At 43.2% G+C, this 25,000-nt stretch overlaps 1 protein-coding gene and 1 long non-coding RNA gene across 3 annotated transcripts in view; one reads left to right on the forward strand and one right to left on the reverse strand.

Moving 5' to 3' along the window:
• The first annotated feature begins 1,787 nt into the window (after positions 1 to 1,787).
• LOC143299409 (uncharacterized) lies at positions 1,788 to 5,681 on the forward strand. Of its 2 annotated transcripts, none has more exons than XR_013057533.1 (3): positions 1,788 to 4,573; positions 4,655 to 5,508; positions 5,584 to 5,681. It is a non-coding gene; the product is annotated as an uncharacterized LOC143299409 (long non-coding RNA). The 2 variants fall into 2 exon arrangements; XR_013057532.1 differs by having other exon boundaries at positions 1,789 to 4,573; positions 4,655 to 5,350; positions 5,432 to 5,631.
• A 744-nt stretch (positions 5,682 to 6,425) lies between these two features.
• LOC143299408 (uncharacterized) overlaps positions 6,426 to 25,000 on the reverse strand; it is an 18,886-nt gene continuing 311 nt past the window's right edge. Inside the window, exons 1-9 of the mRNA XM_076612591.1 lie at positions 24,970 to 25,000; positions 22,843 to 22,920; positions 19,856 to 20,859; positions 19,360 to 19,429; positions 16,757 to 16,869; positions 14,427 to 14,514; positions 10,331 to 10,344; positions 7,563 to 7,683; positions 6,426 to 7,242 (exon numbers count right to left, since the gene is read on the reverse strand). The exon at positions 24,970 to 25,000 is cut by the window's right edge and continues 311 nt beyond it. Of these exons, the coding sequence (XP_076468706.1) occupies positions 6,841 to 7,242; positions 7,563 to 7,683; positions 10,331 to 10,344; positions 14,427 to 14,514; positions 16,757 to 16,869; positions 19,360 to 19,429; positions 19,856 to 20,859; positions 22,843 to 22,920; positions 24,970 to 25,000 (1,921 nt within the window). The 3' untranslated portion in view covers positions 6,426 to 6,840. The remainder of the gene's footprint in view (positions 7,243 to 7,562; positions 7,684 to 10,330; positions 10,345 to 14,426; positions 14,515 to 16,756; positions 16,870 to 19,359; positions 19,430 to 19,855; positions 20,860 to 22,842; positions 22,921 to 24,969) is intronic.

Raw genomic sequence — 25,000 nt, forward strand, 5'->3', positions numbered from 1 at the left:
TGAGAGAGAGAGAGAGAGAGAGTGTTTATGCAAACACATGCACGAACTCTTTTTTCCCCAAGCATTGTAACATGTAACTGATTCTATGACTTATATATACTGATGTTGGCAACATATAATATCATCCTGTCTTTCTCCCCTTAAAGTAGGCAACATGTCATATATTTCTCTATTTTTCTCTCCCTAATGTAGGCAACATGTCATATATTTCTCTATTTTTCTCCCCTTAATATAGGCAACATGTCATATATTCCTCTATTTTTGTCCCTCTAATGTAGGCAACGTCATATATTTCTGTTTTTCTCCCCCTAATGTATTCAACATGTCATATATTTCTGTTTTTCTCCCCCTAATGTAGGCAACATGTCATATATTTCTCTCTCTCTCTCTTAGATACTCCAGGCAGTTATGTGTCAATGGATTTGGTGCTGAATACTGATAACATAAGATGTTTTTTTCTCTTTACGTTCAAGCAAAAACTGAGTGATCAACATGGACGGACTTATGTATGGCTGGGAAATAGCATAACTGTGATACAGTTTTCTTTTTTATATAAAATTTTAAAATGAACTGGAATCCACTACAGTTTAAAATCCCAGGGCTCTGGTTTACTAATGATTTGGGCAATGCAACAGAATTAGATAAGTTCAATGAAACAACAAAACCAACAACAACTGTTTAATGTGTGGATATCTGATAGTTGTGTCCGACAATGACCATCAGAACAGCAGAGGAGGCAATTTCTGACTGCTGTCCTGACCATTAGGGCTAGAATTTGATTATGGTGGAAAGTGTCTTGCCCAAGTTACAACCCCACTCTCTCGGCCAAGAAGGCTTTGGGACAGTGGTTGTCGTTGGGATGGTCCCCAAGGGCCAGCTAGCCCCCAAGGCTGCAGCTACTGAGCCAGTGCAATTTTGCCTCCTAGTTTGAGAGTCATAGTCCTTCACAAAAGACCATTTAAGATGTAAATGATTTTCTGTGGATAAAAAGACCAATTACACCTCTATGAAGAGTAGCTGTTCTCGAGTCAATTATCTTGTCAAAATTGATATACTTGTGGATTATGCTTCCAAATCCACCACACAACAGTATTCAAGATTCGCAAACAAATGTGTTTTAATTTTGTATGGGATTAAAAAAAAAAAAAGAAAAAAAGATGAGGTTGAAATAAGAGTGGCAGTGTGCCGTGTAGAAAACAAGGGTATCAGTATTTCACATATTCTGTCATTCATGAAATCTTTAAAACTTACACGACTGATAAAATGCTACAATCTGTCATACCGTCCAAAATGGAAATATATATTATCAAAAGAATATCCAGAAGTTGAAATGTTACAGGAATATGGTCCAATAGTTCTTACAGTTGAAATGTTACAGGAATATGGTCCAATAGTTCTTACAGTTACTCAGAATTCTATGACAAAACTGATGTACATGACAAGTAAGATATTTTGCAGTAACAAACCTTTGTTTTTCATTAGCAAATTCAAGATAGATGGTAAAGTCGTATTTTGATGACTGGGTAAGAAAAATATTTATGTGAAAGACCTTGTGAAAGGAAATGGAATTTTTTTGAATATTTATGAATTCCAATATAAAATTGATAATCGAGTCCCAATGTTGGAAAACTTTGGTTGTGTCAATCCAGTAAAAAGTTGGGGGTTTTTTAAGAAAAAGGAACATAACATTTAAAAACAATGATCACAATGGAATCAGCTTTAATAAAGCACACACTGCAGTGATAAAGGCTCCAAGAGGAACGAAATATTTCTATGAAGTAATGACTGGAAAACCAAAACCACCAAATGCCTGTAAAAATTGGGACTTGATTTTTTTAAACAGGCTTGACTGGAAGAACACCCAAGAGACTAGATTAAAATGGTTCCAGATGAAAATCAATTATCATATCCTTGTGACAAATTCTGTTCGGATGGAGATGGGAGTACTCTCAGATAAGTACATTTTTTGTAAGGAAAAAAAGATTCAATATTCCTTGTGACCCCGGTACACTTAGGATTAAAGACATATTCTATTCTATTCTATTCTGCATTATCTATGGGAATGTAACCATGTACAACATTTATTTGGACAGAGTTTGTGAGATATTTAAAAGAAAAGTGTTTACACTGTGACATACTTAACATAAATGATGCACTGGAGCTTTTTGGACATAACTAAATGAAAACTTATGGATGTTTATTGATAGCTAAATTCTATGTATACAAATGTACAATCAACAAAGTGAAACCGACACTACGAATGTTCTTTAAAGACCTCAAACAGGTAGTGGACAAGCAGACAAGCATGCCTTTAACATAACTATGGAATATAACACACATTTGTGGAAACATTGGCACTTTATAAACTACAAGATTAAACTACACAATGCTACCTTGCAATGATGCTACTGAATATGTATTGTTCTGCAGTTGTGGACATGTAAGTATTTAGAACTTAATTACATGTTTACCCTATAGTTTCTAATTAACAAAATATATAAATCTTGTATTTGCACAAAATATAAACACTTTTGTATCTGTACACCGTTGCCTGAATAAAAAATGTTGGGAAGAAAACAAAACAAAAAAAAACCATGGACCGACTTCGCATACTTTTGAATCTAAAGACCACTTTGATTTGTACAGCGCTTTTAGGACAACGTTCCAAGCTGAAAAATACAATCAAGGACTTCAACATGCCTAAATGTCATAAACGTTCCAAGCTGAAAAATACAAGGACTTCAACATTCCTAAATGTCACAATGGTACATACACAAAATTCAGACTTGGTATTTCATCTGTTAATAATAATATACATAAACTATGATACAGAAAGGATGTAACACTGACATTTATCAAGCCTGTTTGTAAGCAACAGATCGAAGTCTCACGTTCTGTTTAACTGTAAAGCATATTTTCAGGACTGATGTAAATTACTATTCAACAAGCAAATGGCAAAGTTTCCTTTGTGACATCATGTGGTGATGAATTGTCTGTTGTTCAGTTAACAAGATTTTTGTACAGGGTTTCAGAAAAGGTCAGAGTTCAGAGCAGAAAAACAGATGTATTAATTGGTGTTGCTGGATGGAGAAAGAGAAATCAAAATTCAACGGTTTAAAATCTATTGATAAAAGAAAAAGGCACAAGTAACTGGTTAATAACCCAGTCAGCCCATGTTTGTGATCTATATTTACAGTAATAATCCCCAGTTAGAAACTTTTCACTTTGTACGAAACTGATCTGATTGTTGATGTGTTGTAATGAAATGACCGACGTTTTCTCACCCCTTGAAATGAACATTTTGTTTATTCAATTAAATGTTATGTCATGTCATGTCTCTTCGATACTTGCAAACACACCAGGTCTCATACAAATTATCCCCAGAAACACTTTCTTTATGAAATAAAATTTTAATGAATTCTTTAAAAGCATAAACCAAAGTTGAATATAAAACAACACATTCTATGTGCTGCTTAAACTCAAACACAATTCATCAAGTTTGATATGCACAAATGAAAAAAAAACAAGCACACACACAAAAAAAAACACACACATCTTTCATGAAATAAATTTTAATGAAGTCTAAAATAATGAATTTCATAAAATATCAATTTGACTCTGCGCTGCTTCAACTCAAACAACGTTCATCAAAAGTCAGATCTAAAATTTAACAATAAATAAAAAAATAAAAAAATAAAAAATAAAAAAGGCTGCGTAGTCTGTATATTAGACATTTAACAGAACCTTTGGAACAACAGAAATGACACAGACAAGTCTGGAGCCCAGAACAAACTGCAGGTAGAGATTGTTCCATAAAGAGACAATGTTTAGTGTTCTCCACATAGCTTCCTCTTTACTGCTGTGTGACTTAGTGGTCAGAACGGTTTATGGTCTGCTCTCAGCAACACAGGCAATGAGAAAGTGTGTCTGTTTTTCTGCACTGGTTTACTGAATTTCTGCAATGCTTTACAGGACATCGGTATTTCCCTAATGGTTTACTGAACAAGTGTTTGTGTTTGCACTGTCGTTTACTGGGCATGTATCTGTTCTTTTGAACAAATCTGAAATGAACAACAACTCAAAATCAACTCTTCAACTATCAACCAATCAAGACACTGGTCTGATTTAAATGAATCACAACTTGTTCTAAGCTGGTCTCTGCCAACTGAAAACTGAAACGGCTGTGTGAACAGACCTGGCGCAACACAGCACCCAACATCAACCAAAACAGACCATCATCATCTAACTGCCGGCAGAGGATTCAGGTCAACAGGCAGGGAAGTGCAAGGTAAATTAAGGGCCAAACAGACCATCATCATCTGACTGCTGGCAGAGGATTCAGGTCAACAGACAGGGAAGTGCAAGGTAAATGAAGGACCAAACAGACCATCATCATCTGACTGCTGGCAGAGGATTCAGGTCAACAGAGAAGTGCCAGGTAAATGAAGGACCAAACAGACCATCATCATCTGACTGCTGGCAGAGGATTCAGGTCAATCAACAGACAGGGAAGTGCAAGGTAAATGAAGGACCAAACAGACCGTCATCATCTGACTGCTGGCAGAGGATTCAGGTCAACAGACAGAGAAGTGCCAGGTAAATGAAGGACCAGCCAAACAGACCATCATCATCTGATTGCTGGCAGAGGATTCAGGTCAATCAACAGACAGGGAAGTGCAAGGTAAATGAAGGACCAAACAGACCATCATCATCTGACTGCTGGCAGAGGATTCAGGTCAACAGACAGACAAGGTAAATGAAGGACCAAACAGACCATCATCATCTGACTGCTGGCAGAGGATTCAGGTCAACAGACAGGGAAGTGCAAGGTAAATGAAGGACCAAACAGACCATCATCATCTGACTGCTGGCAGAGGATTCAGGTCAACAGACAGACAAGGTAAATGAAGGACCAAACAGACCATCATCATCTGACTGCTGGCAGAGGATTCAGGTCAACAGACAGGGAAGTGCAAGGTAAATGAAGGACCAAACAGACCATCATCATCTGACTGCTGGCAGACGATTCAGGTCAACAGACAGGGAAGTGCCAGGTAAATGAAGGACCAAACAGACCATCATCATCTGACTGCTGGCAGAGGATTCAGGTCAACAGACAGGGAAGTGCAAGGTAAATGAAGGACCAAACAGACCATCATCATCTGACTGCTGGCAGAGGATTCAGGTCAACAGACAGACAAGGTAAATGAAGGACCAAACAGACCATCATCATCTGACTGCTGGCAGAGGATTCAGGTCAACAGACAGGGAAGTGCCAGGTAAATGAAGGACCAAACAGACCATCATCATCTGACTGCTGGCAGAGGATTCAGGTCAACAGACAGACAAGGTAAATGAAGGACCAAACAGACCATCATCATCTGACTGCTGGCAGAGGATTCAGGTCAATCAACAGACAGGGAAGTGCAAGGTAAATGAAGGACCAAACAGACCGTCATCATCTGACTGCTGGCAGAGGATTCAGGTCAACAGACAGGGAAGTGCAAGGTAAATGAAGGGCCAACCAAACAGACCATCATCATCTGATTGCTGGCAGAGGATTCAGGTCAACAGACAGAGAAGGTAAATGAAGGACCAACCAAACAGACCATCATCATCTGACTGCTGGCAGAGGATTCAGGTCAACAGACAGACAAGTGCAAGGTAAATGAAGGACCAAAAGCACAGAAGGAAACAAGCAGTGATGTTCCCCCCATGACGACGGACACACAGTCAGTCAGTCACAGCACCACCTTTACTCTTGGTGGCTCAAGACGTGGAGTAGGGCCACATCAACACACATTCTAACAAACTGAAATCCAAACCTGTCACCTTCAAACATGTCTTGTTAACATACCACTAACAACAAAGCAAAACTGTATGTGAATGTTCAAACCTTTAAGAAAAATCCTTTTCATGGCATGGACTGTTTTGTAATTGGTGTGTGTGTGTGTGTGAGAGAGAGAGAGAGAGAGAGAGAGAGAGACAGAGAGACACAGAGAGAGAGAGAGAGAGAGAGAGAAAGAGAGAATGTGTATGTGTGAGTGTATGTGCATGTGCGTCTCCTCACTTCTTATGGGCGGTGCGTCACATCACACACAGCAACACCCACTCTCACACCACACCAGCATGGTATGAGTGAAAAGAAAGCTCCCCCCCCCTGCCCCGCGCCCATGCCAGCTGCACCACTCCCCTCTACAGCAGACCGTTCCGTCAGTCCTGTGAATAGATGAGCACCACAACTACCACCTCCACCCTCCCCTCATCCCCAAACCCTCATCTTCCCTTTCCGTTTTCCCTCTCCATGTTCCCTCTGCAATGAAAAATGTTTGAGCAAAACGTTAAGTCGATTATGTAATCAATCTGAAGAAAATGGAATTCATACCAAGTTTTGCTGTCCTCTTCTTTAAGAGCTAAGAGCAAAATTAACTGAACTTAGATAATATCATAATCCATGTCCATTTACATTTCATTTACTGCTGTCATCTAGAAATGAAAATGTCTTGTCTAACATGTCTTTACTGATAAAGCACCAAGGTGGCAGTTTATCATTTTTACTTTGGTTCTTGCGTTTGTCGTTTTGCTTCCTCTAACCATATGTCATGCGGTTTCTGTTATGTCTAAATAACTGTCTTTACTGTGAATGTTATGTTTACCCCCTCTCAGACAAGGGCCAATGCTAAATGTGAAAAACTATTCCTTATATTCCTATTCTCCCGTGTTCTCTCGCTCACATCCCTCTTCCAGCAGACTGACTGGACACATGACAGCCCCCTACCCACCCCCACAAACAACCCCCCCTTTCCCTCCTGCACTGTGGACACTGATCAGGGATGGCTTCTAATCCACGGAGGGTGCAGTGGTCTGGGATCCCGTCTGCTCTGGGGCTGACTGGGGTTCGACCTCATCCAGTGAGGGGGGAGTGGTTTGTGTCCCCTGATGGTCTGAAGAGGCTGGAGTGGGTTGTGCCCCTTTGTCATCTGACGAGGGTGAAGTGGGTTGCGTCCCTTTGTCATCGGAAGAGACTGGAGTGGATTGTGTCCCTTTGTCATCCAAGGAGGGTGGAGTGGGTCGTGGCCCCTGGTGATGCGAAGAGGGGTGGTGGTGGCGGTGGGGGGGCAGGGCTTTGCGGGGCGTGTAGGGCAGGTTGGAGCGACACAGCAGGAAGACTCCGGCAGCGATGCCCCCGATGTTACAGCTGTAGCACCGACGACGTGTCCAGTACCTCTGGTTCTGGATCGCCTGCAATAACATCAACACGCTCAGCAACACCAGCACACACAAACACACACACACACACACACAGTCACACAAATACATCAACACACACACACACTTTAACACACATTCACCTGCAGACACACATAAAAACACATGACCACACCCACACATGACCACACAGACATGAACATACACACAAAGTATTGCATGTTAGTGTTGTCTTTTATCTAAGAATCAGAGCTGTGTGTATGCACACAAATGACTGGTGTCTTAGCGCACTGATTTGTCAGTGCACAAGTAAACATGACAGCAGAGACAGTGACCTTTACCCCCACACTGACCTTGACCATGTTGTTGACATCCCCAGTCAGGAGGGCAGCACGTGCCGTCATCTTGCCACACCTGGCCATCTCGTCCAGTACAGTGCAGTACAGCTTCCAGTTGTCATACTTACGTCCCACCCTGTGCACACAACACTACACTACACTACACCTTCCAGTTGTCATACTTAGTCCCACCCTGTACACAAAACACTGCACTACACTACAACTTCCAGTTGTCATACTTACGTCCCACCCTGTAGACACAACACTACACTACACTACACTACACTACAGCTTCCTAGTTGTCAGTACTTACGTCCCACCCTGTACACAACAACACTACACTACACTACATCATAGCTTCCAGTTGTCATACTTACGATCCCACCCTGGACACACAAATCTGCACCTAGCACTACACTACAGCCTTCCAGTTGTCATACTTACTGTCCCACCCTGTACACCACAACACTACACTACACTACACTACACAACACTACACTACAGCTTCCCAGTTGTCAGTACTTTACGTCCCACCCTGTTGCACACAACACTAGTTAACTACACCTACAGCTTCCAGTTGTCATACTTACGTCCCACCCTGTACACACAACACTACACTACACTACACAGCTTCCAGTTGTCATACTTACGTCCCACCCTGTACACACAACACTAACTACACTGACAGCGCTTCCAGTTGTCATACTTACGTCCCACCCTGTACACACAACACTACACTACAGCTTCCAGTTGTCATACTTACATCCCACCCTGTACACACAACACTACACAACACCTTCCAGTTGTCATACTTACATCCCACCCTGTACACACAACACTACACTACACCTTCCAGTTGTCATACTTACGTCCCACCCTGTACACACAACACTACACTACACTACAGCTTCCAGTTGTCATACTTACGTCCCACCCTGTACACACAACACTTAACTACACTACAGCTTCCAGTTGTCATACTTACGTCCCACCCTGTACACACAACACTACACTACAGCTTCCAGTTGTCATACTTATGTCCAACCCTGTACACACAACACTACACTACAGCTTCCAGTTGAAGTACTTATGTCCCACCCTGTACACACAACACTACACTACCCTACAGCTTCCAGCTGTCATACTTACGTCCCACCCTGTACACACAACACTACACTACACTACAGCTTCCAGTTGTCATACTTACGTCCCACCCTGTACACACAACACTACACTACAGCTTCCAGTTGTCATACTTACGTCCCACCCTGTACACACAACACTACACTACAGCTTCCAGTTGTCATACTTACGTCCCACCCTGTACACACAACACTACACTACACCTTCCAGTTGTCATACTTACGTCCCACCCTGTACACACAACACTACACTACACTACAGCTTCCAGTTGTCATACTTACGTCCCACCCTGTACACACAACACAAAACTACACTACAGCTTCCAGTTGTCATACTTACGTCCCACCCTGTACACACAACACTACAGCTTCCAGTTGTCATACTTATGTCCCACCCTGTACACACAACACTACACTACAGCTTCCAGTTGTCATACTTACGTCCCACCCTGTACACACAACACTACACTACACTACAGCTTCCAGTTGTCATACTTACGTCCCACCCTGTACACACAACACTACACTACACTACAGCTTCCAGTTGTCATACTTACATCCCACCCTGTACACACAACACTACACTACACTACACTACAGCTTCCAGTTGTCATACTTACATCCCACCCTGTACACACAACACTACACTACACTACACTACAGCTTCCAGTTGAAGTACTTATGTCCCACCCTGTACACACTACACAACATCAATGAACATACCCTACACTACACTATACTACACTATAGTAAACTACACTACACTACAGGTTCCAGTTGTCCTATTTACGTCCCATCCTGTACACATACCATTAGATCTTTAACTTTAATGATCCCTCTTGGGGCCATGGAGGATTTCAGAAAACACCGTTCCACCTGTCCCTGCTCTTCCTGTTCATCTCTCGGTCTTTCTGTCTCTGTCTTTTTGTCTCTCTCTCTCTGTCTGTATGTCTCTGTCTTCCTCTGTCTCAGTCCCCCCCCTCCCCTCCCTCTATTCATCTTAACTTGCTTCTTTTAAAAGTAAAATTCACCTGAACAATTCAGCCACATGCACGCACACACACACACACACACACTCATACACATGTACACAGACACACACACAGACACACACACACACAAACACACCAACACACACACACATTGGCCATGAAAACCTACGATATATTGGAATTCAGTCACAAAAAAAAAAATCACTCATTTTCCTATCCTGTGACTTGTAAGTGCTGGTGGATTTTGTACACAGTTCTGTCACAAACTAACGCTGTTCTCGTACTTCAGCAAACAATTACACAAACAGTAAAAAAAAACCACCCACTGTATCAGCAGATAAGTATCTGTGTGGTATGTGTTTGGAGATATCATCTGTTTTGAGTTTGAAAACTTTGGAATTTTACCAGGGACATCTCTTTTGTTGCTATGGGTTCTTTTACTCATGCTAAGTGCAAGCTACACAAGGAACCTCAGTTTACTGTTTCATGCGAATGACTAGCATCCAGACCACCATTCAACGACTAGTGGAGAGGGAGAAAAAAAATATGGTGCATATGGGATTCAACACTGGGCCTTCATATTCTTTTGCTTCTTTGGCAGACATGTCATCACAAAGAAGAAAAAGCTGGAAAAAAAAAAGAAACATACCTTTTCCCAAAAGGCTGCAAAATAACCAAACAACACAGCAGTTAGATGTGAGAATTCATCGCAAGATTACAAAAAATCGTCTCTCTCTCTCTCTCTCTCACACACACACACACACACACACACACTCGTATACTCATTCTCAGAGTCAACAGCAACAACAAAAATTCACAGATGGAAAGAAAAATACTCCCCAAAACAAAACAGCACACACACACACACACACACACACACACACACACACACACACCATTACCATTAAAAAAACAGACATGAAGCAAAACCAAAGGGAAGTAACCAGGTGATAAAGAAGTCCTGACTGACAATGACCACCAGTACATTACCCCCCTTCCAACATTCTAGCACTGTAGCGTCCATAAAAAGTACTGTTCAAAATGTTTTCCCCCTTTCTTCCATTCCTGACAACACACACACAGTCTTTCTTCCCCTTTCTTCCATTCCTGACAACACACACACAGTCTTTCTTCCCCTTCCTTCCATTCCTGACAACACACAGACAGCCTTTCTTCCCCTTTCTTCCATTCCTGACAACACACAGTCTTTCTTCCCCTTTCTTCCAATCCTGACAACACACACACAGTCTTTCTTCCCCTTTCTTCCATTCCTGACAACACACACACAGTCTTTCTTCCCCTTTCTTCCATTCCTGACAACACACACACAGTCTTTCTTCCCCTTTCTTCCATTCCTGACAACACACAGTCTTTCTTCCCCTTCCTTCCATTCCTGACAACACACACACAGTCTTTCTTCCCCTTTCTTCCATTCCTGACAACACACACACTGTCTTTCTTCCCCTTTCTTCCATTCCTGACAACACACACACAGCCTTTCTTACCCTTTCTTCCATTCCTGACAACACACACACAGTCTTTCTTCCCCTTTCTTCCATTCCTAACAACACACAGACAGCCTTTCTTCCCCTTCCTTCCATTCCTGACAACACACACAGTCTTTCTTCCCCTTTCTTCCATTCCTGACAACACACACACAGTCTTTCTTCCCCTTTCTTCCATTCCTGACAACACACACGCAGTCTTTCTTCCCCTTTCTTCCATTCCTGACAACACACAGACAGTCTTTCTTCCCCTTTCTTCCATTCCTGACAACACACACACAGTTTTTCTTCCCCTTTCTTCCATTCCTGACAACACACAGACAGTCTTTCTTCCCCTTTCTTCCATTCCTGACAACACACACACAGTCTTTCTTCCCCTTTCTTCCATTCCTGACAACACACACACAGTCTTTCTTCCCCTTTCTTCCATTCCTGACAACACACACACAGTCTTTCTTCCCCTTTCTTCCATTCCTGTCAGACAGTCTTTCTTCCCCTTTCTTCCATTCCTGACAACACACACACAGTCTTTCTTCCCCTTCCTTCCATTCCTGACAACACACAGTCTTTCTTCCCCTTCCTTCCATTCCTGACAACACACACAGTCTTTCTTCCCCTTTCTTCCATTCCTGACAACACACAGACAGTCTTTCTTCCCCTTCCTTCCATTCCTGACAACACACACACAGTCTTTCTTCCCCTTCCTTCCATTCCTGACAACACACACACAGTCTTTCTTCCCCTTTCTTCCATTCCTGACAACACACACACAGTCTTTCTTCCCCTTCCTTCCATTCCTGACAACACACACACAGTCTTTCTTCCCCTTTCTTCCATTCCTGACAACACACACACAGTCTTTCTTCCCCTTCCTTCCATTCCTGACAACACACAGACAGCCTTTCTTCCCCTTTCTTCCATTCCTGACAACACACACACAGTCTTTCTTCCCCTTTCTTCCATTCCTGACAACACACAGTCTTTCTTCCCCTTTCTTCCATTCCTGACAACACACACACAGTCTTTCTTCCCCTTCCTTCCATTCCTGACAACACACACACAGTCTTTCTTCCCCTTTCTTCCATTCCTGACAACACACACACAGTCTTTCTTCCCCTTTCTTCCATTCCTGACAACACACACACAGTCTTTCTTCCCCTTTCTTCCATTCCTGACAACACACACACAGTCTTTCTTCCCCTTCCTTCCATTCCTGACAACACACACACAGTCTTTCTTCCCCTTTCTTCCATTCCTGACAACACACACACAGTCTTTCTTCCCCTTCCTTCCATTCCTGACAACACACAGACAGCCTTTCTTCCCCTTTCTTCCATTCCTGACAACACACACACAGTCTTTCTTCCCCTTTCTTCCATTCCTGACAACACACAGTCTTTCTTCCCCTTTCTTCCATTCCTGACAACACACACACAGTCTTTCTTCCCCTTCCTTCCATTCCTGACAACACACACACAGTCTTTCTTCCCCTTTCTTCCATTTCTGACAACACACACACAGTCTTTCTTACCCTTTCTTCCATTCCTGACAACACACAGACAGTCTTTCTTCCCCTTCCTTCCATTCCTGACAACACACAGACAGTCTTTCTTCCCCTTCCTTCCATTCCTGACAACACACACACAGTCTTTCTTCCCCTTCCTTCCATTCCTGACAACACACAGACAGCCTTTCTTCCCCTTTCTTCCATTCCTGACAACACACACACAGTCTTTCTTCCCCTTTCTTCCATTCCTGACAACACACAGTCTTTCTTCCCCTTTCTTCCATTCCTGACAACACACAGACAGTCTTTCTTCCCCTTCCTTCCATTCCTGACAACACACAGACAGTCTTTCTTCCCCTTCCTTCCATTCCTGACAACACACACACAGTCTTTCTTCCCCTTTCTTCCATTCCTGACAACACACACACAGTCTTTCTTCCCCTTTCTTCCATTCCTGACAACACACACACAGTCTTTCTTACCCTTTCTTCCATTCCTGACAACACACAGTCTTTCTTCCCCTTTCTTCCATTCCTGACAACACACAGACAGCCTTTCTTCCCCTTTCTTCCATTCCTGACAACACACACAGTCTTTCTTCCCCTTTCTTCCATTCCTGACAACACACAGTCTTTCTTCCCCTTCCTTCCATTCCTGACAACACACACAGTCTTTCTTCCCCTTTCTTCCATTCCTGACAACACACAGACAGTCTTTCTTCCCCTTTCTTCCATTCCTGACAACACACACACAGTCTTTCTTCCCCTTTCTTCCATTCCTGACAACACACACACAGTCTTTCTTCCCCTTTCTTCCATTCCTGACAACACACACACAGTCTTTCTTCCCCTTCCTTCCATTCCTGACAACACACAGACAGTCTTTCTTCCCCTTTCTTCCATTCCTGACAACACACACACAGTCTTTCTTCCCCTTCCTTCCATTCCTGACAACACACACACAGTCTTTCTTCCCCTTTCTTCCATTCCTGACAACACACACACAGTCTTTCTTCCCCTTTCTTCCATTCCTGACAACACACAGACAGTCTGCCTAAGTACATACATTATCAACATTATGAAAGGGACAAAACAGATGAAACGCAAAAAAAGTGAATAAAATGAAAATACGTAATGATATAAAAATACAGTATTTCAAAGTAAGCTGTAGCCAATACATAGATTAACAATTTAATTAATGTATGAAAATAAATAAACGGATAAATAAACAGATTAAAAAAAAAAGAAAAGTTATCAAACATAAGATAAAATCTTTATTCCACCTAAACTGTATTAATATATTTTAACACACATACTTTCTTTACTCAGGTTTAGTCAAGCTGTATTTTACTTTAAAAAAACCCAACAACAACAACCCTTTTTCTTCTTTAGCATATGCACAACAGACTAGAGAAATTATAATAAGAAATACCAATTTAAATCATACTGGTCCATGCTTTTTGCAACAACAGAACCACACACACACACAGACCAGGGGAAAATGCATGCTGAGCCCCTAAAGGCAACAATCAGTTAGCTCTACCCCACGATGCAGCATGCTGGGCAAAAGACTGTGATTAATTAACGCTTAGAGATTGGTCTCTGATCATGGATAGGCGCTATACAAGTATCGATAATTATAATACTAATACCACTAACAATAAGAATAATGATAATGAAATAATAATACTAATAATAGTAATAATAACAATTAAAAAAAAAAAAGTTCCATACCAGATCAGACACAAAGACGTCCACTACACCATCTCTGAGGGGCAGACTACAGGCGTTCCACTGGACAGCATCCATCATCAAAGCCCCTCTGAAACATCACAGTCACACACTTTCAGCACCTTTGAAGCGCAGCCTATCAGATACAGTGTTCAACAAACCACCACTTTGGTCTGGCTGTCAAACTGGATACAGTGCTCAACAAACCATCACTTTGGTCTGGCTGTCAAAGTGGATACAGTGCTCAACAAACAGCCACTTTGGTCTGGCTGTCAAAGTGGATACAGTGCTCAACAAACCACCACTTTGGTCTGGCTGTCAAACTAGATACAGTGCTCAACAAACCACCACTTTGGTCTGGCTGTCAAACTGGATACAGTGTTCAACAAACCATCACTTTGGTCTGACTGTCAAACTGGATACAGTGCTCAACAAACAGCCACTTTGGTCTGGCTGTCAAAGTGGATACAGTGCTCAACAAACCACCAATTTGGTCTGGCTGTCAAACTGGATACAGTGCTCAACAAACAGCCACTTTGGTCTGGCTGTCAAACTGGATACAGTGCTCAACAAACAGCCACTTTGGTCTGGCTGTCAAACTGGATACAGTGCTCAACAAACCACCACTTTGGTCTGGTTGTCAAACTGGATACAGTGCTCAACAAACCACCACTTTGGTCTGGCTGTCAAACTGGATACAGTGCTCAACAAACCACCACTTTGGTCTGGCTGTCAAACTGGATACAGTGCTCAACAAACCACTTTGGTCTGGCTGTCAGACTGGGTACAGTGCTCAACAAACCACTTTGGTCTGGCTGTCAAACTGGATACAGTGCTCAACAAACCACCACTTTGGTCTGGCTGTCAAACTGGATACAGTGCTCAACAAACCATCACTTTGGTCTGGCTGTCAAACTGGATACAGTGCTCAACAAACCATCACTTTGGTCTGGCTGTCAAAGTGGATACAGTGCTCAACAAACCACTTTGGTCTGACTGTCAAACTGGATACAGTGCTCAACAAACCATCACTTTGGTCTGGCTGTCAAACTGGATACCGTGCTCAACAAACCACTTTGGTCTGACTGTCAAACTGGATACAGTGCTCAACAAACCATCACTTTGGTCTGGCTGTCAAACTGGATACAGTGCTCAACAAACCACCACTTTGGTCTGGCTGTCAAAGTGGATACAGTGCTCAACAAACCACCACTTTCATCTGGCTGTCAAACTGGATACAGTGCTCAACAAACCATCACTTTGGTCTGGCTGTCAAACTGGATACAGTGCTCAACAAACCACCACTTTGGTCTGGCTGTCAAACTGGATACAGTGCTCAACAAACCACCACTTTCATCTGGCTGTCAAATTGGATACAGTGCTCAACAAACCATCACTTTGGCCTGGTTGTCAAACTGGATACCGTGCTCAACAAACCATCACTTTGGCCTGGTTGTCAAACTGGATACCGTGCTCAACAAACCATCACTTTGGTCTGGTTGTCAAACTAGATACAGTGCTCAACAAACCATCACTTTGGTCTGGCTGTCAAACTGGATACAGTGCTCAACAAACCACCACTTTGGTCTGGCTGTCAAACTGGATACAGTGCTCAACAAACCACCACTTTGGTCTGGCTGTCAAACTGGATACAGTGCTCAACAAACCATCACTTTGGTCTGGCTGTCAAAGTGGATACAGTGCTCAACAAACCACCACTTTGGTCTGGCTGTCAAACTGGATACAGTGCTCAACAAACCACCACTTTGGTCTGGCTGTCAAACTGGATACAGTGCTCAACAAACCACCACTTTGGTCTGGCTGTCAAACTGGAAAGGAAGACCTCTGTGTATAATAAAAACAGAGTGAAAATCTTGTGTGGGAGCTTCAGTCTGACATGAGGATCATCTGCCACAAAGGAGTTGTCTCCCGTCCGCACATCTTGGCCAGGAAACCTGGACAATGTCACCAGAAGTAACGCCTGCCTTTGTAAGTGTGTAGCAATACAGATTGAACAAAATGTGTAGCATTAGAGCGACCCTCTGACAGCAATCTCAGACATCCCGGAATTATGGTAAAAGAGTCCCTGGCACTGTGAGGATTTTCAACTGATCAAGGCCTGTTGACCATCATTTTCATGCTACTTCTTTTCACCCTCTCTTTCTCTCTCACTCTCTCTATCTTTCTCACACACATACAAAGAGACACACAGACACAGACACACATGCACACACAGACAGTGCACACACAAAGACACACACACACACACACACACACACACAGATAAACACACAGACACAAAGAGACACACCGACACACAGAGATGAACTGACTTTCCGTTGGTGTGTCTCTTGGCGTTGAGGGCGGCGTGGTTTTGGTGAGTCTTGTCCATGGCCACAGGGTGGTTGTCTCCAGCCAGCTGGAAGGCCGGGAAACTCAGCGCCCCCTGGTGACATCGCACCACTGCTGACATCATCAGGTCACACCCCTTACCCCACATCACATCACTCCCCTTCACATACACGGACGTCAATGACAACTCAGATCATGTTCTGATTCATGGCAGCCACTTGCTCCCCATGTGAAACCCCCATCCTTCTGTGATTCTTCCTTTACCCATTCAGCTCTGTCTGTCTGGAACAGTTTATCTCATGATCTTCGCCAATATCTCTCATTTAAATCTTCTTACACTGGTCTGAAAACACATCTTTTTGAAAATGCATATGCATAGACCTTCTGTACTTTCATATACATTCACTTATAATTGCCACTATCCCTCATTTAAATGGTTTAAACTGGTCTGAAAACACATCTTTTTGAAAATGCATATGCATAGACCTTCTGTACTTTCATATACATTCACTTATAATTGCCACTATCCCTCATTTAAATGGTTTAAACTGGTCTGAAAACACATCTTTTTGAAAATGCATATGCACAGACCTTCTATACATTCAGTTATAAGCCATGCAAACTGTGCGTGTACATGCATATGTGTGTGTAAGCATGTGTGTGTGATTAGATAAATGTAATATGCATAGTCTTCGAATATGTTTTATGTTTTTGTGTGTCAAATAATTATTTTTTTCTTCGTTTTGTAAGTAATTTCGTGTGTGTGGATGTGTTTAATGATTATTGTAAAGCGCTTTGAGCTCACTCTAACGGAAGAAAGCGCTCAACAAATTTTGAGTAGTATTATCAAAATTATTCCCCTTTCACCCTATGGCAGGTGATCTTTCTTTTATCTAATGTCTTTAACTCTCTCCATACGAACGGCGAAAGAGACGACGTTAACAGCGTTTCATCCCAATTACCATCATCAAAATATTGCAGGCGGAAGGCTCTTATACTGAAGAGGTGAATGTTGACAAAGAATACCACAATTCTTAGACGGAAGCTAAAGGTTGGGTCATTAAGTCACCCACTGGACATCCGAGGGGTCTATGTAGAGGAGAAGAGAGGACTGGCCGTACTGAGTGAGTTAAACTTTGAGGGATATTAGATGTATGGCATGTGTGTGCATGCATGCATGTGTGCGTGTGGCGTGTGTTTGTCTTGCTACAAGGGACACAATATTTCTTACTCTCCAGCCTTTCCAAACACACCTTACTCTCCTGCCTTTCCAAACACATCTTACTCTCCAGCCTTTCCAAACACACCTTACTCTCCTACCTTTCCAAACACATCTTACTCTCCAGCCTTTGACACCTTACTCTCCAGCCTTTCATACCTTATTCTCCAGCCTTTCCAATACACCTTACTCTCCAGCCTTTCACACCTTACTCTCCAGCCTTTCCAAAAAACACCTTACTCTCTAGCCTTTCACATCTTACTCTCCAGCCTTTCCAAACACACCTTACTCTCTAGCCTTTCACATCTTACTCTCCAGCCTTTCACACCTTACTCTCCTGCCTTTCCAAACACATCTTACTCTCCAGCCTTTCCAAACACACCTTACTCTCCTACCTTTCCAAACACATCTTACTCTCCAGCCTTTCCAAACACACCTTATTCTCCAGCCTTTCCAATACACCTTACTCTCCAGCCTTTCACACCTTACTCTCCAGCCTTTCCAAAAAACACCTTACTCTCTAGCCTTTCACACCTTACTCTCCAGCCTTTCACACCTTACTCTCCAGCCTTTCCAAATACAGATTACTCTCCAGCCTTTCCAAACACACCTTACTCTCTAGCCTTTCACATCTTACTCTCCAGCCTTTCCAAACACACCTTACTCTCCAGCCTTTCACACCTTACTCTCCAGCCTTTCCAAACACACCTTACTCTCCAGCCTTTCACATCTTACTCTCCAGCCTTTCCAAACACACCTTACTCTCCAGCCTTTCACATCTTACTCTCCAGCCTTTCCAAACACACCTTACTCTCCAGCCTTTCACACCTTACTCTCCAGCCTTTCCAAACACACCTTACTCTCCAGCCTTTCCAAACACACCATTTCTTTCCAAGGCTCACCCCACATCCCTCTACAACTCCCCCCCTGTCAGTGTTCACCTGAATGGAGACGGCGGCATCACGAGTGGAGTGAAACGTGGACCATGTGGAGTGCTAGCCTAGTGTTAACACATCTGCCAAAGATATGAGAGAATCTGAGTACCCTGGTTAGAATCCCAGCATAGCTGCCATTATTTTCCCCTTTCCACTAGACTTTAAGTGGTGGTCTGGACGCTAGTCATTTGATCAGATGATAAACCCACAGCAACAAAAAGGATTGTACCTGGCAAAATTCTGTAGAAAAAAAACCACTTTGACAGGAAAAACATATATATAAACTGCAGGCAGGTAAAAAAAAAAAAAAAAAGTGTGGCGCTCTCAGTGCAGCAACGCACTCTCCCCGGGGAGAGCATCCCAAATTTCACACAGAGAAATCTACAATACAATACCCCCCCCCCCCCCCCCCCCTCCCTCCAGTGTTTACCTGAATGGAAATGGAGCCAGTGCCACACAGCGGATCACACACAACATGCCCTGGTCGGATCTTTACCATCCTGCACACACACACACACACACACACACACACCATTATCATGCGGGTACACACCACACTGTATTGAAGTCTAAACTACACTATCACATACTTGTAAAGCATCACTGTCTGAATTTTATTTGTGTCTTGTGAAAGTCTGAACTATTGAGTCAAAGTTTGAACTGTAGTCAGAATAATAATGTCACAGTTTGAGCAATAGCTACAATAGCGTCAACATCTAACTGCAAGCATAACAGTGTGTTGACATATGAAGTAAATCTAAATGTTGTAAGAATAAGTCAGCTTTGTTTTACAAAAACAAGAGATAGCAGATTCACCAACAATGACTTTAAGTGTTGTAAGAACAACAGAGCTTTATTTTACAGAAATGAGATAGCAGATTCATCAACAATGACTTCAAGTGTTGTGTCACAGTAGATCAGTTTACCTCAGCATGTTGTGACAGATGGTGGGTCTGAGAGTTGTGACCCCAAAGGCCACCAGGTTACGCTTGTGCAGACTCTCTGGGGTCAAGGTCAGTCCCACAGACACCTCAAAGTTGTCGATGGTCAGCATGACCTCAATGTTGTAGTTTGTCATGTCCACACCCCACCCAAAGTAGGTCTGAATGGCTGACCCAAAGCTGGCGGCGGCCGACATGGAGTCGAAGCTGTGGTGCTCCCCAGTCCTCTTACAGGTGACACGGAACACCGGCTTGGTCGGGTCGGGGGGTGGGCCCCGGCGCTTCTTGCTGGGAGAGCTCTGTGCTGGCGTCTCCATGTCCTCTGTCGCTACAGCACCGTTGCGAACGGCGCCATCTGGAGCTGGCTGGTCCAAGGCATGACAGGCAACGTCAATGTCACCATCACCCACGCCGGAATTGACATGCTGTGTGGAACAGCCTCCATTGGTCAGTCCTTCAGTGTCACCTGCACCATTCACCTCCCCCGCATAAGCGTGGTTCTTGCTAGGGGAGTGTGCTGGTTGCTCCCCCTGGGGGAGTGTCGCTGTGTCTGTGGGCTCTCCATTCTGCATGGTGGCACCTCTGTCTGCAGACTGACCATCCTGAAGGCCGGCGCCATCCATGCTGTTGTTAGACGTCACATGACCCACTTCCTTCTCCTCGTCCTGTCCCTTATCCTGGCCGTTGTCTGTGGATTTTGTTGTGTCTACACTTTTTCCGCCCTCCCTGGCATTTTTGTGGGGAGGCCCCCCTCTACCCCCCCTCCCCTTCCTCCTCTCCTTCCTCCCTTTCTTGCCCCCCTGGCCGGCCGTTTGGTGGCCCGGCATGTGCACTGAGTGGCACACGTCGATCAGCTCCTCGTCCGTGGGGATTGTGGAGGGTCGGGTGGGGATAGGGTGGGGGAAGGAGTAGAACTGGTTCCAGACCTCCAGCCCCTCCGCCCAGTCGCTGGACTTCACCAGGAGCTGGAGGCGTGCCAGACAGTCGTCCTGCACACAATGCTGCCTATGTCAACTGTGTGCTGTGTTAGTGCTGTCCCCATCAACGGTGTGGTGTGTTAGTGCTGTCTGCATCGACCGTGTGCTGTGTTAGTGCTGTCTGTGTCAACTGTGTGGTGCGTCAATGCTGTCTGTGCTGCGTTAGTGCTGTCTGCATCAACTGTGTGCTGTGTTAGTGCTGTCTGTGTCAACTGTGTGCTGTGTTAGTGCTGTGTGTGTCAACTGTGTGCTGTGTTAGTGCTGTCTGTGCTGTGTTAGTGCTGTCTGTGTCAACTGTGTGGTGCGTCAATGCTGTCTGTGCTGCGTTAGTGCTGTCTGCATCAACTGTGTGCTGTGTTAGTGCTGTCTGTGTCAACTGTGTGCTGTGTTAGTGCTGTCTGTGCTGTGTTAGTGCTGTGTGTGTCAACTGTGTGCTGTGTTAGTGCTGTGTGTGTCAACTGTGTGCTGTGTTAGTGCTGTGTGTGTCAACTGTGTGCTGTGTTAGTGCTGTGTGTGCTGTGTTAGTGCTGTGTGTGTCAACTGTGTGCTGTGTTAGTGCTGTGTGTGTCAACTGTGTGCTGTGTTAGTGCTGTCTGCGTCAACTGTGTGCTATGTTAGTGCTGTCTACGTCAACTGTGTGCTGTGTTAGTGCTGTGTGTGTCAACTGTGTGCTGTGTTAGTGCTGTGTGTGTCAACTGTGTGCTGTGTTAGTGTTGTCTGCATTAACTGTGTGCTGTGTTAGTGTTGTCTGCGTCCACTGTGCGGCGTGTTAGAACTGTGGTAAATCAACACAGGGCTGAAAATTGATAAAAATGGTCCCACACAATCTGACAAAAAGATTACAAAAACAAAACAAAAACACAACAGGAAAAGAAAAATATGCCCAAGTACAGAAACAATAATCCACCTAATCAAGGACATGCCTCTGATATTAAATGTTCTGTTAATTTTTCATTAGAGATTTTTTTTTTTTAAATTACCAGTCTGAACATGAACATAGTTATACAACATAAACAAAATTACGCAATCATTGAAAATGGAACAATGTCAGTTAGCACTGCAGTATATAACAAATGCAGCAAAATACTGCCATGGATTATGTCAGTGTTACAGTGTGTGCTGCACGATGATCAATACTCATGTAACCAATGCAGTAACAATTGTCATGGATTATGTCACTGTCACAGTGTGTGCTGCACGATGATCAATACTCATGTAACCAATGCAGTAACAACTGTCATGGATTATGTCAGTGTCACAGTGTGTGCTGCATGATGATCAATACTCATGTAACCAATGCAGTAACAATTGTCATGGATTATGTCAGTGTCACAGTGTGTGCTGCATGATGATCAATACTCGTGTAACCAATGCAGTAACAATTGTCATGGATTATGTCAGTGTCACAGTGTGTGCTGCATGATGATCAATACTCATGTAACCAATGCAGTAACATACTATCATGGATTATGTCAACCGTATGAAGATCGCCCACACTGATGAGTGTCCATGTGGCACTGGACCCCAGACCCCTGAACACATCCTCCAACACTGCCCAACCCATGAAGCTCTACGGCGTCAAACCTGGCCAGGGGGCACGGAGCTACAGGCGCAGCTTTGGGGAGACCGCCACGACCTGGAGAAGACCGTGGGCTACATCGTGGCGACGGGGGTGACCGTCTGACGCAGCCAAAACATCGAACGCAGAAGAAGAAGAAGAAGAAGGATTATGTCAGTGTCACAGTGTGTGCTGCACGATGATCAATACTCATGTAACCAATGCAGTAACAATTGTCATGGATTATGTCAGTGTCACAGTGTGTGCTGCACGATGATCAATACTCATGTAACCAATGCAGTAACAATTGTCATGGATTATGTCAGTGTAACAGGGTGTGCTGCACGATGATCAATACTCATGTAACCAATGCAGTAACATACTGTCATGGATTATGTCAGTGTCACAGTGTGTGCTGTATGATAATCAATGCTCACGCCATCATCAGTAAAGTTGAAGTGAGGGATGTGCAGAATCTGTGCACGGCAGTGGTCGATGCCTCCCAGCTTGAGAATCTGCACATAAACCTCACATCTTGTATCACATGGTCACACCCACACTTTATCCACAAAATACACCACACATTACCCACAAAATACACCAGCCACTGTCAGTCCTTACATGGTCAAACCCACACATTACCCACAAAATACACCATACATTACCCACTAAACACACCACACATTACCCACAAAATACACCATCCACTGACACTGTCCACACACCCACACAGTACCCACAAAATGCACCACACAGTACCCACAAAATGCACCACACATTACCCACAAAATGTACCACACAATACCCACAAAATTAACCACACAGTACCCACAAAATGCACCACACATTACCCACAAAATGAACCACACAGTACCCACAAAATGCACCACCCACTGCAGTTGGAAGGGGGTGTACTGTGGCACCTGACACAGACTAATAAAGGGTTGACAATGTCTGTTCATTTTTTTTGCTAAAGAGGATCAACTTCTAATTCATTACTCTTTCAGGCAGGAAAGAGGGAAGGGGAGTGCATGTCCCAAGTTATTTAATTATCAATTCCCTGTTTTTATGTCACTTTCTGATGTACCTATATATTTTATAAAACTATCATCTGAACAAGGATGAAATAGGTGTAAGATGCAGATGATATATTTATATACGTTAGTAAAATCCTTTTAAAAAGATCTACCATGCCATTGAACCTAAAACAAGTCCTGTAAATATACATATGTAACTATCTATGCATTTTTATTTTCTCCAGCTAGTTATAGTTGGGCACAATAGATCAGTGGTTAAAGCGCTGGAATTTCAATCTAAGGGTCTCAGGTTCAAGTCTCAGTAATGGAACCTGGCGGGTAAGGGGTTTCTCTGATCTCCCAGGTCAATATATGTGCAGACCTGCCTGAACCCCCTTTGAGTATATATATATATATATATATATATATATATATATATATATGTATGCACACAGAAGATCAAATACACACGTTAAAGATCCTGTAATCCATGTCTGTGCTCAGTGGGTTATGAAAAAATATACCCAGCATGCACATCCCTGAAAATGGAGCATGGCAGTCTACAAGGTAGGGTAAACAAACAAAACAGTTGTAGTAACTTATACAACGTTACATGTCTACATAAGTGTGTATGTGTGTGCATAACTGAAACCTGATCGACACAGGAAATGAACAATGAGTCCCAATTGGAGCTCTCAGTCAGCTCTACCCAGGTAGGCAGCCTGCTGTACAAGTGTCTCCATGTTTGTAAAGCACTTAGAGCCTGGTCTCCGACTGAGGATAGGTGTTATATATAAGTATCTATATCATCATCATCCACTGATAGTAAATTAAAACTAAAGCTCGTAGTTGTACTGGTGTACAAATATCTGACTGATTCTGAAGTCTTTTTATTTATATAAATATTAACTACATGAACATGTCTGTAGTGTAAGGCTCTGGTCACAAAAAAGGAAGAAAAAAAAGAGCTTTTGTGAAAAAATAAGTTCAAATGTAATTCACACTTCTTCCACCATTGTTTCTGTGTGCACAAATGTCTGTCAACTGAACCTTTGAAGAACAAAGAGACATAACTTCCTGTTACTGAGGAAGTTTCTTGTTTCCTTCTCTGTATGTACATATACCTTAGTGACGCTGAGTTTGCCATGTCATGTTGACCTGTATAACACATTCAAGTTGAACTGTCAGTTAACTGGGCTATAAGCAATGTAATTTGATTTGACTGGAAGCACAAAACAGCAATGGCTTCAAGTTATGTATACTTGTCTTACCAAAAGTAATGGGTTGAAAATTGTTTTTACTTAAAACATAATAGTTCTACTTTCAGTTTCAGTTTCTGATTCACACAGCTTTCCGTGTAGAACAGTTGTAGGAGAATATTCTGACAACTGTGAGGAAGTAACGGGAGAGGCCATGTCATGTCACAAGAATGACAAGTGACGTATTGGCACCAACCACCTGATAAAGACACTCTGCCTGTGGTGTGCACAACGTGAGAAAAAAGAGAAAGTGGATGTGGCGTCACGTGGAAGTAGTAGCCATACTCACATCTTTCACTCTCTCTGCCGGAGTCGGAAAG

The sequence above is a fragment of the Babylonia areolata genome, chromosome 25, assembly GCF_041734735.1.
Source record: "Babylonia areolata isolate BAREFJ2019XMU chromosome 25, ASM4173473v1, whole genome shotgun sequence".
NCBI lineage: Eukaryota > Metazoa > Mollusca > Gastropoda > Neogastropoda > Buccinidae > Babylonia > Babylonia areolata.